Consider the following 13,516-nt stretch of genomic DNA (forward strand, 5'->3'; position numbering starts at 1 on the left):
GGTGAGTTTTGAGGGCTAGCAGACTGACCAACAGCCTCTATCCACGGGCTGTTAGGCTGCTCAACAATAAACTTGCCGCCCGCACCCCCCTCGCACCCCCCATCCCCAACGCCCGGTGACATAACTCCCACTTCTACATTACAACAATAACTGTGAACCGGACTTGCATTGCTGCACTATACACTATACACTATTCCATCCATTGCAAGCCAACACCGCCCCCACCCATTAACTCAACTGGACTGTCACTGTACTATTTATTTGCACTAGCACTATTGCACTTGGGACATTGATTGATATGATATTATTATTTTGTATGCTATATTCAGTATGTTTGTATGCCAGTGGTGATGCGCTAAACTCAATTTCGTTGTACCAACAATGACAAAGATTATATTCTATTCTTTTTAAATGAGAGGGTGTCTGTCTGCATGACGGATATGGTTGGGAAGGGCTTTCCAGAGGGTGGGCGCAGCTGCAGCGAAGGCCCTGTCGCCCCAGGTCCGGAGCTTAGTCCTGATTGGTTGGAGGAGGTTAGCATCTTCGGACCTGAGGCAGCGGGTAGGCGTGTGGTGGAGAAGGAGGTCAGAGAGGTAGGAGGGGGCCAGGTTGAGGGCTTTGAAGGTGATGACTAGAATTTTGAACTTAATCCTGTACAAGATGGGGAGCCAGTGGAGATTGTGGAGGATGGGGGTGATGTGGTCGGAGTGGCGGATGGAGGTGAGCATGCGAGCAGCAGAGTTTTGGACGTATCGTTTATTGAGGATTTTGGTGGATGTGGCATACAGAATGCTGTTGCAGTAGTCCAGTCGGGAAGTGATAAGTGCGTGGGTCAGTGTTTCGGCAGCAGATAAGGATAGTGAGGGAATGTTCCTGAGGTGGAAGAAGGTGGTTTTAGTGATCTGGTTGACATGCAGGAGGAAGGAAAGGGTGGGGTCGAGAATGATACCTAGGTTGCAGACATGAGTGGAGGGGGTGACAATGGAACCGTCGATGTTGACTGAAAAATCCTGGGTGGGGCGGGTCAGGGAATTTGGGCCAATGATGATTAGTTCAGATTTGTCACAGTTGAGTTTCAGAAAGTTTTTTTGCATCCAGATTTTTACGTCAGAAAGGCAGGTGATGAGGGTGGAGTGGGTGGCGGCAGTGATGGTCTTGGTGGAAAGGTAGAGCTGTGTGTCATCAGCGTAGAAGTGGAATCGGAGGCCATGTTTGCGGAGGATCTGTCCAAGTGGGAAAATGCAGAGGATAAACAGTAGGGGACCATGTACTGAACCCTGGGGGATAGTTGTTGATGTAGATGAATTGGTGTATGTCAGAGAGATATGATTTGAGCCAGGAGAGGGCAGTGCCAGTGATCCCAATGGTGGACTGGAGGCGATATGAGGTGGATGGAGTGGGTAATGGTGTCGAAGGTGGCACTGAGGTCAAGGAGGATGAGGATGGAGAGGGAACCAGAGTCAGCGGATAGCAGAATGTCATTGGTGACCTTTAACAGAGCGGTTTCTGTGCTGTGTTTTGTGCGAAAGCCGGATTGGAAGGGTTCGTAGAGGTTATTGGATTCAAGGTGGGATGTTAACTGAGTGGCAACAGCGCGTATTAAATTCTACAGACATCCTCGAAATTATAATAAATACAACAATATTTGTATCATAAAAAATTACGTTTTACATTTATAGTCATGACTCAACGTCTGAAAATGTATAAATAAGAACTAAACCCAATCGCGCCCAAAAGTTTAAAAAGAAAAAAAAATGTATTCTTTTTTATAATCTTTTTTTTGCACTACCTATCTTTGTGAAAGTGGCTTCTCAGCTCTGGTCCAGCTGAAGACAAAGCAGAGGAACAGATTGGACATTGAGCATGACCTCAGAGTTGCTTTGTCTACCATCACCCCAGACATTGAGACTCTTGTCAGGAGCAAACAACATCCCCAGTTATCCCATTAGTTCCCTGGGCCCTATTCCCCGTACCTGGTTCAACTAAGTCGATCAAAAGTCCCATTATCCAGATTCAATTAACCCGATTTTTGAATCCGGGCTTTCCCTGTTCCTCGAACGCTGATTCAGTCTCGTTAATTCGAACCAGACTTGATACTCAGGATAATTGCGCGCGGCCGCCTCACCTGAAAAGACAGCAGGTGTCGATCGCAGAAATCCTGATTTTCTAACAGCATTGATTGATTGATTGATTGATTGAAAACTTTATTAACAGATTGCAGAATGGGTACAATACAGTACGGCTCAATAGCCTCGCCGACAAGTTAAATGCATAATCTATAGGCTAATTTTAAGTCCCTCATTACCCCAATCAATCAGATTATATTTCTTTAAATGTGCCTGCTGGCAGTAGGCTTAATGGAATGAATAATCGAATGAGATCTTGCTAGCGAAAATAATTAGTTAAACTATTTCAGAATAAGTAGACAAAAACAAGCCCAAAGAGTATCTAATTGATACGATTTAATAGATACTTATGAGGATATCTGTACTGTATGTGCTTAGGTATCATGTACTATATAAATACATCGTTCCCAAAGTTTTCAAGGTGCGACCCCCGAAATAACGTGTCAGAGAGGCTTGGAGGAAGGCTATACAGTTTCACTATTAATCAGGTTTTAATCTGTTTTGGACATCATCCATACATGCATTGAATTGATTAACCTTTGGTTTATACCAGTGACACCAGTCATGTTAATCACCTTCTTGTTCATCATCAGATAACACTAACAGTGCATTTTCTCAAATTCATCAAAACGTCAAAGGCTTGCAATTGCTCATTAATTTTCTCAAGTCACGTCCACATCATCAAATCAAACAGCGCATCTCCTCAAACATTTTAATCCCAGTTACAATATCACAATAACGTGTGAATGACAATTCAACAATCCACATATTCCGATCCGTCGTAATTCATATCCACAATCCATGCATGAAGACGCTTCAATTTATGCTTGAATGAAACACAATCCGGGCGCAAATACATCCACAGCCGAGAATAATCAGAGCCAAACGGCCGTTTCATTCATTAAAACATCCTTGCGGGATTCATATTTGCAATGCTCCGACGTTATTAAAATAACCACATAGTGTGTATATCGCACCTCGCGAGCGCTGTATATATGACGTGCATTATTTAGGACAAGGTACATTTATTATCAGCATTTTAGGTATATTATTTTACATTTCAAAAGCCCCCTCTAGAAAAACGAAGCACAAAAACATAATTCAGAATGGTATAATGGGATCTAGACTGTGAGAATTATTTCAGGAAGGGAGCTGGCATTCTTTGCGAGGGCGTGGCCATGCAGGTTATCCAGCTAACTGAACTAAACCCTGCCCTCGACCAGGTTCAAACTTTTTGATCTGTTGCCAGTGATTTAGAAAATCGCACGTCGGGGAACCGAAAGGTCTAGTTTAAGTCAAGTTATCCTGAAAATTATCCGGCTAAATCAGTTAGCCAGGTATGAGGAACAGGGCCCTGGGATGTTAAGCTAAGAAGTCTGCTAAGAAGGATATATTATTATTTATTATTATTATTATTATTATTATTATTATTATTATTATTATTATTATTATTATTATTATTATTATTATTATTATTATTATTATTATTATTATTATTATTATTATTTTATTTCATTGTGTTTTTAGCCCTAGTTGCACTTTTGTTGCAACCCCAGTTATCCCATTAGTTCCCCCAAACTTACTGTAGGTCTGTTATGTTAAGCTAATAAGTCTGCTAAGAAGCATAATTATTTATTATTATTATTTCATTTCATTGGGTTTTTAGCCCTAGTTGCACTTTTGTTGCAACCCCAGTTATCCCATTAGTTCCCCCAAACTTAGGTCTGTTATGTTAAGCTAAGAAATCTGCTAAGAAGCATATATTATTTATTATTTTATTTCATTGGGTTTTTAGCCCTAGTTGCACTTTTGTTGCACTTTTTTGTGTTTTTTCCGTGTTTTTAACAGTGCATGAAAGATTGTGTATTACTGCAAAAAAAAGTGTTTGAAATAAATCATAGTGGTTCAAAAATGTGGGTCGCGAGGCTAGACCAGTTGAGAACCACTGCTGTAGAAGAGCATGACATCTTAGCGTCTTATTTAGTAGTGTCAATACTGCGAGCTTGGCTCTCAAGTGTGTGCGCTGAGTGCATCTGCCTTATGCATCATCACCAAGCCGTTTCTCCACTGGCTCTTAGATGTGCACACTAAGTAAGCAATGTAATAAATAAATAAAACCAACAATAAATAATATCATAGAGAACAAGACGGTATATGGAATATGAATACAGTCTATGCGATTGGATTTAGTTCTTATTTATTTATTTTCTGACATGGTTCGTTGAGTCATGACTATAAATGTAAAACGTATTTTTTTATAATACAAATATTGTCGTATTTATTATTATTATAATTTATCATTCTGAGGATGTCTGTAGAATCGACGTGAACGCAGTCACCAACTATTTATCCCAAATGAAGCCTCCCATTTAGACCTAAAACGCCTGCTAATAATGCATTATATAGCCTGCATACACACAAAATTTGTGTTTCCCGGTTTCAATGGGTTAACCAGTTTCATATGTTACTATTGCACTTTACTGTTACATTTGCACTCTGGTTGGATGCCAAACTTATTTTTTGTTGTATTGTACTTGTGCTGTATAATGACAATACATTTAAATCTAATCTCATTTTGATCAGTCGCTAATTTCTTTCACGCTACCTGTTGAATATTTCCCCCATAAGGGTCACCGTCAACACGAACCAGATGTTCTAGTTTCTTTTTTTTTTTTTTTTTTTTTTATCTTTTTCCCCCTCCATTTTCCTCAGATTTTTCTCCCATCCCAATGTTAGTCGTATGCCAATTCCCAGTCCCTTCCTGGTCGCTGCGCACTTACCCCCCACAGTCGGTCTGGGAGAGTGGAGGCTACCACGTGCTTCCTCCGACACACGTCCAGCCAATCACCGCTTCTTTTCACCTGGCAGCGCGGATCCTCCCTGAGAGGGCGTAGCGTGTGGGAGGATCACACTATCCCACTCAAGTCCTATCCGCGCTTAGCAGGCGCCCCGACCGAACTGTAGGAGTCGCTGTTTACAACGACCCGGACCCACCCCGCCAGCTTCTCCCACCCTCTAATACAGCCAATTGTATTAGTGTGAACGGCCAGCCAAGCTGGTGACAACCCCGGAGCTGTGAGCTGGATTCGAACAGGCGAATCCAGCTCACAGCTCCGGGGTTGGTGACGAACGCAATCTCCGCTCGGCCACCTAACCGCTCTGATGTTCTAGTTTCTTAACAAAAAAACTTGTGTATAACTATAGTGAACTATATTGATTAACAATTTATAGGAATATGGTTTCCCCACCAAATTGTTCAATAAAATACTGAAAATGTCACAATAGGTTGGACCCATTTGTGACATCAAACATGTAACTCAGATTTCAGGGAAATACAGCCCTCTCTCTCTCTCTCTCTCTCTCTCTCTCTCTCTCTCTCTCTCTCTCTCTCTCTCTCTCTCTCTCTCTCTCTCTCTCTCTCTCTCTCTCTCTCTCTCTCTCTCTCTCTCTCTCTCTCTCTCTCTCTCTCTCTCTCTCTCTCTCTCTCTCTCTCTCTCTCTCTCTCTCTGAGACTGTGGACTCTTGACGAGGGATGGATGATAAAAGGTGGTCTGAGACTGTGGGCTCTAATGATGGATGGATGATAAAAGGTGGTCTGAGACTGTGGGCTCTAATGAGGGATGGATGATAAAAGGTGGTCTGAGACTGTGGGCTCTAATGATGGATGGATGATAAAAGGTGGTCTGAGACTGTGGGCTCTAATGAGGGATGGATGATAAAAGGTGGTCTGAGACTGTGGGCTCTAATGATGGATGGATGATAAAAGGTGGTCTGAGACTGTGGGCTCTAATGAGGGATGGATGATAAAAGGTGGTCTGAGACTGTGGGCTCTAATGATGGATGGATGATAAAAGGTGGTCTGAGACTGTGGGCTCTAATGAGGGATGGATGATAAAAGGTGGTCTGAGACTGTGGGCTCTAATGATGGATGGATGATAAAAGGTGGTCCACTCACCGATCCTCCTCCATGGCCTGGAGAAACTCAGCACTCTTCTTCTGTCTGGGTGGAACAGAGCAGATAAACAGCAGTCAGCTGGGAATTATAGAAAACGTGGAACTGGAATTTTTTTTAATTTTGTTTAAATTTGTTTGTAGCAGCACAAAGTCTGTATAATAAGGTCAAGGGATGCACAAACTTTGCACTGTATATTTATCTCTAATCAAGTCCAACTGATTTTTGTAGCTGATGCCGATAGATCATCAACTAAAATATTTAGTCAACAAAAATATTTCATCGACTAAAATATACAGTAGGTCACACCCCGCGCCTCTCCCTGCCGTCTGCAAGTGGCTAATCTTAATCTTAGTAAGCTAACCATGGATAAATCCAAAAAAAGGAAAATCTGAGGAAAATAGAGGGTTTAATTCAGCATGGACAGATTAATTTGCTTTCACGACTAACGATGCAGGCTTACCTGTATGCCTGATATGTGGTGCGAAATTTGCGATCAACGAAACATTTTCTTTTTATTTTATAGATTTTCCACAAATAAGGGAAGGACTCAAATAGAGCTGCATAGTTCAGGGTTTTATTTCAAAGTAGGTCTACAGATGCCAGTGTTTTTTCTCCTTTTCTGTGTTTTATTTCAAAGTAGGTCTACACATGGTAGTCTTTTTTCAAAGTGGACTTTTTATTTTATAAATGTTCCACAAATAAGGGAAGGACTCAAATATACCTGAATAGTTCAGGGTTTTATTTCAAAGTCGGTCTACAGACACCAGTGTTTTGTCACCTCTTCTGTGTTTTATTTCAAAATAGGTCTACACAGCCAGTCTTTTCTCTCCTCTTCATAATAGTTTGAGGTTCTCCTTTGTTATAACAGGTAAAAACAGCAATAAAAAGTCAAAACTTTTCTTTTTGTTGCTTTATAATTCCATTAATGCAACAAACTGTGTGCTATAAGTATAAAGTATAATAAATCGCAAATTACTTTGGGTATGCAATTGTCTGGCATTTTATGCTAAATGTGGGGTATGCTTGGGGATATATAAAACGTTATACACTGTTATCTTCATTTTAAGGGTAAATAGGTTGTGCGGCTCCCTGAGCATTTTATTTTGTGGGAGGGGGGAAAAGTGAATTGTCAGAAAAATAGACAAATCAAACAGACGGTACGCTCCACTCAATGTTGGACTAAAGATGCTGAAACACTATTACAAGGGTGTCTCGACGCCACAGACTGGTCTGTTTTTAAATGTAAGGACCTTGACCAATAAACTGGCTAGATACTCGCTGGAGCGGTCAATAAGAGCCGCCAAGCGCTCCTATGGAGAACGTATTGAAGGACATTTTACTGGCAGTGACCCCCGTCGGATGTGGCAGGGACTGAACACTATCACTTCCTACAAGCCCAGGGGCCTCGCCTCCACTGAAGGTGATCATTCGCTCCCCGGTAGACTGAATAACTTTTACTCCAGATTTGATGAAAGTAACACAGAGCGTCCTGTTTTTATTCCTTCCAACTCCAGTGACTTGTCTGGGCTGACTGTCACAGAACATGAGGTGCGCAAGGTCCTGTCCAGTACTAAGGCTAGGAAAGCCACTGGCCCGGACGGCATTCCTCCCAGGGCCGTCAGACTCTGCTCTGAGCAGCTTGCCCCTGTGCTCACAGACCTTTTTAATATGTCACTGGAGCGCCGCCTTGTTCCAAGGAGCTTCAAGGAATATACTATCATTCCGGTTCCCAAGAAATCACCTGTGACTTGTCTTAATGATGAATGAATGAATGAATGAAAACTTTATTTAACAGATTGCAGAATGGGTACAATACAGTACGGCTCAATACATACAATTGTTAAGGGGATGCAGACCTGAGAAAGACGTTTGTCTTGTTTCCATCAGGGTCCCCCATTTTCAATTCATATAGACATTTATGACATACACAACATACATGACATTTATGGCATAGGGACATATAGGTATTTAGTACTGATACATTGTGACATAAGCGGTATTAAAATATACAGTACTGTTACCCCTAGATCCTGACAGAGTATATACATATGATGGGGAGGGGGGACTGTACATTAGGAGGGGGTGGGTGGGTGGGAGTGAAATATACATACGGCGGGGAGGGAATATATACATGCGGTGGGGAGGAGACTGTCTATTAGGAGGTGGTGGGGGTTTTGGGCATTTACGTGGCCAGTTTCTAATTGCAGCCTCCCGTAGGTGCTCTTTAAGAGCGGTTTTGAATGTGGGCAGGGATTCACATTCCTTTACAGCTTTGGGTAGGGCGTTCCACATTGTTGTGGCATAATTGCGAAACGTGTTTAGTCCCTTGTTTGAGCCGAATCTGGGTTTAACATGATTTGTTGAGCTTCCTCTGGTGTAGTGGTTGTGGTATTCACTGACCTTTGGGAAGTATTTTGACATGTACATGGGCACCCCGGTCGTATAGTGTATCTTGTAGACCAGGCCCATTGCAAGTTGCTGTACTCTGTCGTCTACTCTAAGCCATCCTAGGTTGGCAAAGTGGGCAGGGGTGAGGTGGGTTCTGGGGTTCAGGTCAAGTAGTAGTCTGACCAGTTTGTTTTGTGATGTTTGTAATTTTGTTTTAAGCGCCTTTGAGGTGCTTTGGTACCATGAGGTGCACGCATAGTCATAGTACCCATAGATTACAGACCTATTGCTCTAACCTCAGTTTTAATGAAATGTTTAGAGCGGCTAGTGCTGAATTATATAAAAGGTCAGATTCCTACCCGTCTTGATCCCTGGCAGTTCGCCTACAAGAAAAATAGATCAGTAGATGATGCTATTTCCTTAGCTCTTAATCCTGTGTATGAACACTTAGATAAGAAAAACTCCTATGTTAGAATGCTTTTTATCGATTATAGCTCTGCTTTTAATACGCTTATTCCATCTAATCTGATCCACAAACTTCAGTGTCTGGGTCTATGCGACGCTATCTGTGAATGGATTCTTAGCTTTTTAATTTTGAGACCTCAAAGAGTCAGGATTGGAAACAATATGTCTGATGAACTTGTTTTAAGTACTGGTTCTCCACAAGGCTGCATTCTCAGCCCTTTACTGTTCTCTCTCTGCACTCATGACTGTACTGCTTCCTATGATAAAAATCTGATAGTAAAGTATGCTGATGATACCACGGTCATTGGGCATATAAACTCAAATGACGAGTCATTTTACAGATCAGAGGTGCAGAACCTAGTTAGGTGGAGTGAGACCAATAACCTCACCCTGAATGCTTCCAAAATGAAGGAGCTAGTCATCGATTTTAGACGTAGCAAGGTATCCCATCTCCCCATTACCATAAATGGCTCAGGTGGAGATGGTGAGCAGTTTTAAATTTCTTGGGGTCACTATTTCAAATGACCTGAGCTGGCACTCTAATACCAGAACCATTGTTAAAAAGTCCCAGCAACGTCTTTTCTTTCTCAGGAAACTGAAAGAGTTCACAAATAACAGGGTGATTCTACACAACTTCTATCGCTGTGTGATCGAGAGCGTTCTTACTTCCTCCTGTACTATATGGTTTGGTAACATCACAGACCAGGAGAAGAAATCTCTGAACAGACTTCTCTGAACAGAATTGTGCGTCTCGCATGCAAGACAATCGGGTTTAGCCTGCCAGCTCTAGAAGAGATCTATGGTGCCAGGCTGCTTTCCCGTGCCTCTGGCATTATCAACGACCCCTCTGGTCACCCAGCCGCAGGCCTCTTTGTCCCCCTCCCCTCGGGCAGACGTTACCACTCTATCACATGCTCTACCTCTCGGTTTACTAAGAGCTTCTTCCCCAGTGCTGTGCGCAGCCTGAATGACTCCAAAGGCTAGATTTGTATTTTATCCTATTTTGTTTCGGAGTGTTTATTAGTGCTATTAGTCAGGTTTGTGGAAGTGCTGTTTTTGTGTCTGTGCATCATGCACTTTGATTATATGCACTTTTACTGTAATTTGTGCCTCTATGCATTATGCACTTAACTATGATATGCACTTTTAGGGGATGTTGATATCAATTTTAGCATTTGTCCTTTTATACTGTCTGTGTTTTTACATATTTTTCCTGTACTGTTTCTACTCTGCTCATGTATTGGATTAGTTGTAGACACACAGCGTTTGCTCTGTACCTGTATTCCAATGTGGATTCGTCCATACATGACAAATAAAATCTTTGACTTTTTGACTTTGAAGTGGCTCTTTTGATAGTAAAGATTGCTGACCCCTGGTCTACAAGATACACTACACCACTAAGGTACCCATGTACATGTCTAAATACTTCCCAAAGGTCAGTGAATACCACAACCACAACACCAGAGGGAGCTCCACAAATCATGTTAAACCCAGATTCGGCTCAAACAAGGGACTAAACACATTTGGCAATTATGCCACATCAATGTGGAATGCCCTACCCACAGCCGTAAAATAATGTGAATCCCTACCCACCTTCAAAACCGCTCTCAAAGAGCACCTACGGGAGGCTGCAATTCGAAACTGGCCCCTGTAAATATCCAACCCAACCCCCTCCAATGTACAGTTTCTTCCCCCTCAAATGTATATACTCTTTTAGAAACTCTCTCTCTTAACACATCCAGCGCCGGAAACGTTTTCCAGCGTTATTGAGATCAATATTTCATTTTTTCGCCATGGCATTCATAATTCATATACCCACCCCCGGTCCTGCAGCTGGACCTTAGATGTGACTGCAACGACGGCTCAATACCGCCGCCTGGTGGATGGTCGGGCGAGTTACACTCGCAAACAGGATGTGCCATCAGTGCATCGATGAAAATCATCCGGCAGTCACATCTCGTTACGGGACTCCCGACAGACACTATGTACATAATGGATCGCTTTCTAAACTTAATAATCAATATGATTTCGGCGTTTATTGCGCCATACAAACCGGAAATGGACCTAGGCGATCGGCGTCATATAATTGGGATCTTTCACCGCCAGTCTCATTGGCCCACGGTAAGAGGAATATAACGTTATTTTGCATTTCCTTGTTTGCAAACCTACATAAAGCAGTTACTGATGATCGGGGAATTATAAACGACCCCCCCCCCCCCCCCTTTCCTCCGCGCATGATGAGGCATAATGTATACCGATCATATACATTTGAGTTTTTTGGTGTAGCGTGTATGGGGGGGAAACGGCAAGCGATAATCTATATAATGCGTTTGGGCCTATAACTAGCGTTTTTGGAATTACAGCAGAAAAGATTAAAAACATACTTATAGTCAGGGGGCCAACACTGATATTGCAACTTAAGTAATCGCTTTTGGGTAGAAGCTGTCAACCTATCCAGTATTCATGTTTAACCCCTTGACATATGGCCTAGCTATGTTGACATCTTTGAAAAAGATTTTTTTGGTAATTTAATCATTCTATCATTGTAAGTGGTAAAATCGGAAACATTTTCACAATGCTGTCAAATTAGTGACAATTTGCTCTGTAATTTCTAACAATTTTGTAATATTATCCCTTAATATATCTCCTGTGAAAGTATGATCTTAACTATTGATTAAAAAAAATCAACCAATTGTAGACACCTGAATATTTCTGACAATGATTCAATGTGTCTAACGCTAATTCTTTGCATTCCCTGTGTCCGCGAGGACGTTGTGTTACCGGCTGACCGCTCTTGATCCTCCCTACCCTAACCTTGACACTTAACTTGCTACCTCTCTTGACGGGTCCCTATCCTAACATTGACACTTCATAGTGGGACAGGATACAGGTGCCGCCAGAGGGAGCTGGTGGTTACATTGGGCAGGGAGACACAGGTGAAGAAGGATGGGCTCAGAGCGCGGTGCCGAGGGAGGGGCTTCCTCTTCATCGTTTTCCACAGAGAGAGGAGGACGCACGAAGCTGGAGCTCCGGAGATTCACCACGCGAGAGATAAACCCTGTTACAAAGCGGGTTATTAAAGAGACATCGTGGACGAATGAGCCTTGTCGATGAATGAGCCTTGTGTGTGAATGAGTACGCGATAGTTTAGCGTTTGGTTAATGCGGAAGAGACATTGTGAATCAACCAGCAGACGAGCGACTGCCGAAGACCAGGTGGTAGATATTGTCCACCTTGCGTTAGCTGTGTATAGGCGTTATGACAGGGGGTTCACCACGACCCACAGCTTAGCTTCAGTTAGGCTAGCACCAGAGTTTAGCCCACGTGTCGTCCCACCCCTTCAGCCCAGCAGCGGACGTCACTACACTGCACGCTCCTCCAGCCCCTCCGAGCCGTTACCCCAGCAGTCACCTGCCCAGCGTCTACCCAGCCCCACTGCCTGTTGTCGCGGGATCTCCCGACGGCCATCTCACCACACGGACGGTTGGTGGTGAGAGCAGGCCCGCCATTTGGATAAGTACAGCGGCGCTCCGAGTGCTGAAACTTTATCGGTAGACATTTTCTCTGTGTGGCGCGGGCTCTCTAAGGGCGAAGATAAACGGTGCTTTGAACTGACGCTGGCAGCAGTGTCTAGGGGCGCCCCGACCATTTATTATTTTGGGGAAAAGCCGGCTATAGATAGGATCTTTTATTTGATAACGTGGGCCCACTGTCAATCTGGTTTGAGTGTAATAATGTGTGTTTTCTTATAAAAAATCCCATTGAACTCCTTTACTCCTTTCCCTCTTCCCCCACCTACGGAGAAGCGGAGCAGTAGATAACCCTTAAAGGGAAGAGGTTATTACTGTGTCTAGCCCAGAGTGGGGATAACTTGAGTCTGTAGTACAGAGCGAGAGCACTAGGTGCCCAGTGTGGAAATAGCCTTAATAGGTGTGGTAATTTGTAACGTGAAACAGACTTCAGTAAAGGAGACGTAAATGGGAGCACTGTGTGTGTGTCTTTAATGTGCATTCTGTCTAACCCTTTTCTTTCCGGGTAATGCTCATTATAGTTTAACCCTTTTCCCACCCCCTGCCTATAGTCATTGTGAAAGGTCTCCACTCATCATTGAGGAAGGGTACTGCTTTGGGGAGCGAATATATCATCCATCTTTACTGCCATCGGGTGTGGGAGAGCCCAGGAAGTATTGGGGGAAGTGTGGGTGTGTGGGGAGCTACTGCTGATAGCCCTGGAGGGCAAGAAGGACCAGCGTACCATTCCTAGGTCAGTGAATCCTAGGCCCCATCCACTCCTGCTGCTCGACCTCCACTTCAACATCCCTGGCCTACAGTCGGGGACCCAGCTGGACCCAGCTCTGCTGCGTTCTCGCTACCAGGTGGCCGTGTACAACCACTCCCATAAAGCAGGGATAATCCACCCTGCTACACAATGGTAAAACAATATCATAGCCTACCACATAGGGTGCTGTGGGTTGATACAGCAAAAAACAGCAGCAATGTCAGTGAAGCAGAAGAGTTATACACTTCAAACTAATGGGTGGTAGGAAGTGGAGAAATGGAAGCAGCTTCAGCATGCTATGAGG

At 43.3% G+C, this 13,516-nt stretch overlaps 1 protein-coding gene across 3 annotated transcripts in view; it reads right to left on the reverse strand.

Moving 5' to 3' along the window:
• The window catches only part of lrsam1 (leucine rich repeat and sterile alpha motif containing 1), an 85,387-nt gene that overhangs the window by 38,125 nt on the left and 33,746 nt on the right, over positions 1-13,516 (reverse strand). For all 3 annotated transcript variants that reach the window (XM_084324237.1, XM_084324236.1, XM_084324235.1), the window contains one exon: positions 6,082-6,126. In XM_084324237.1, the coding sequence (XP_084180363.1) occupies positions 6,082-6,126 (45 nt within the window). The remainder of the gene's footprint in view (positions 1-6,081; positions 6,127-13,516) is intronic.

Source organism: Notolepis coatsorum (genome assembly GCF_963971535.1).
Source record: "Notolepis coatsorum genome assembly, chromosome: 11".
Lineage (NCBI taxonomy): Eukaryota > Metazoa > Chordata > Actinopteri > Aulopiformes > Paralepididae > Notolepis > Notolepis coatsorum.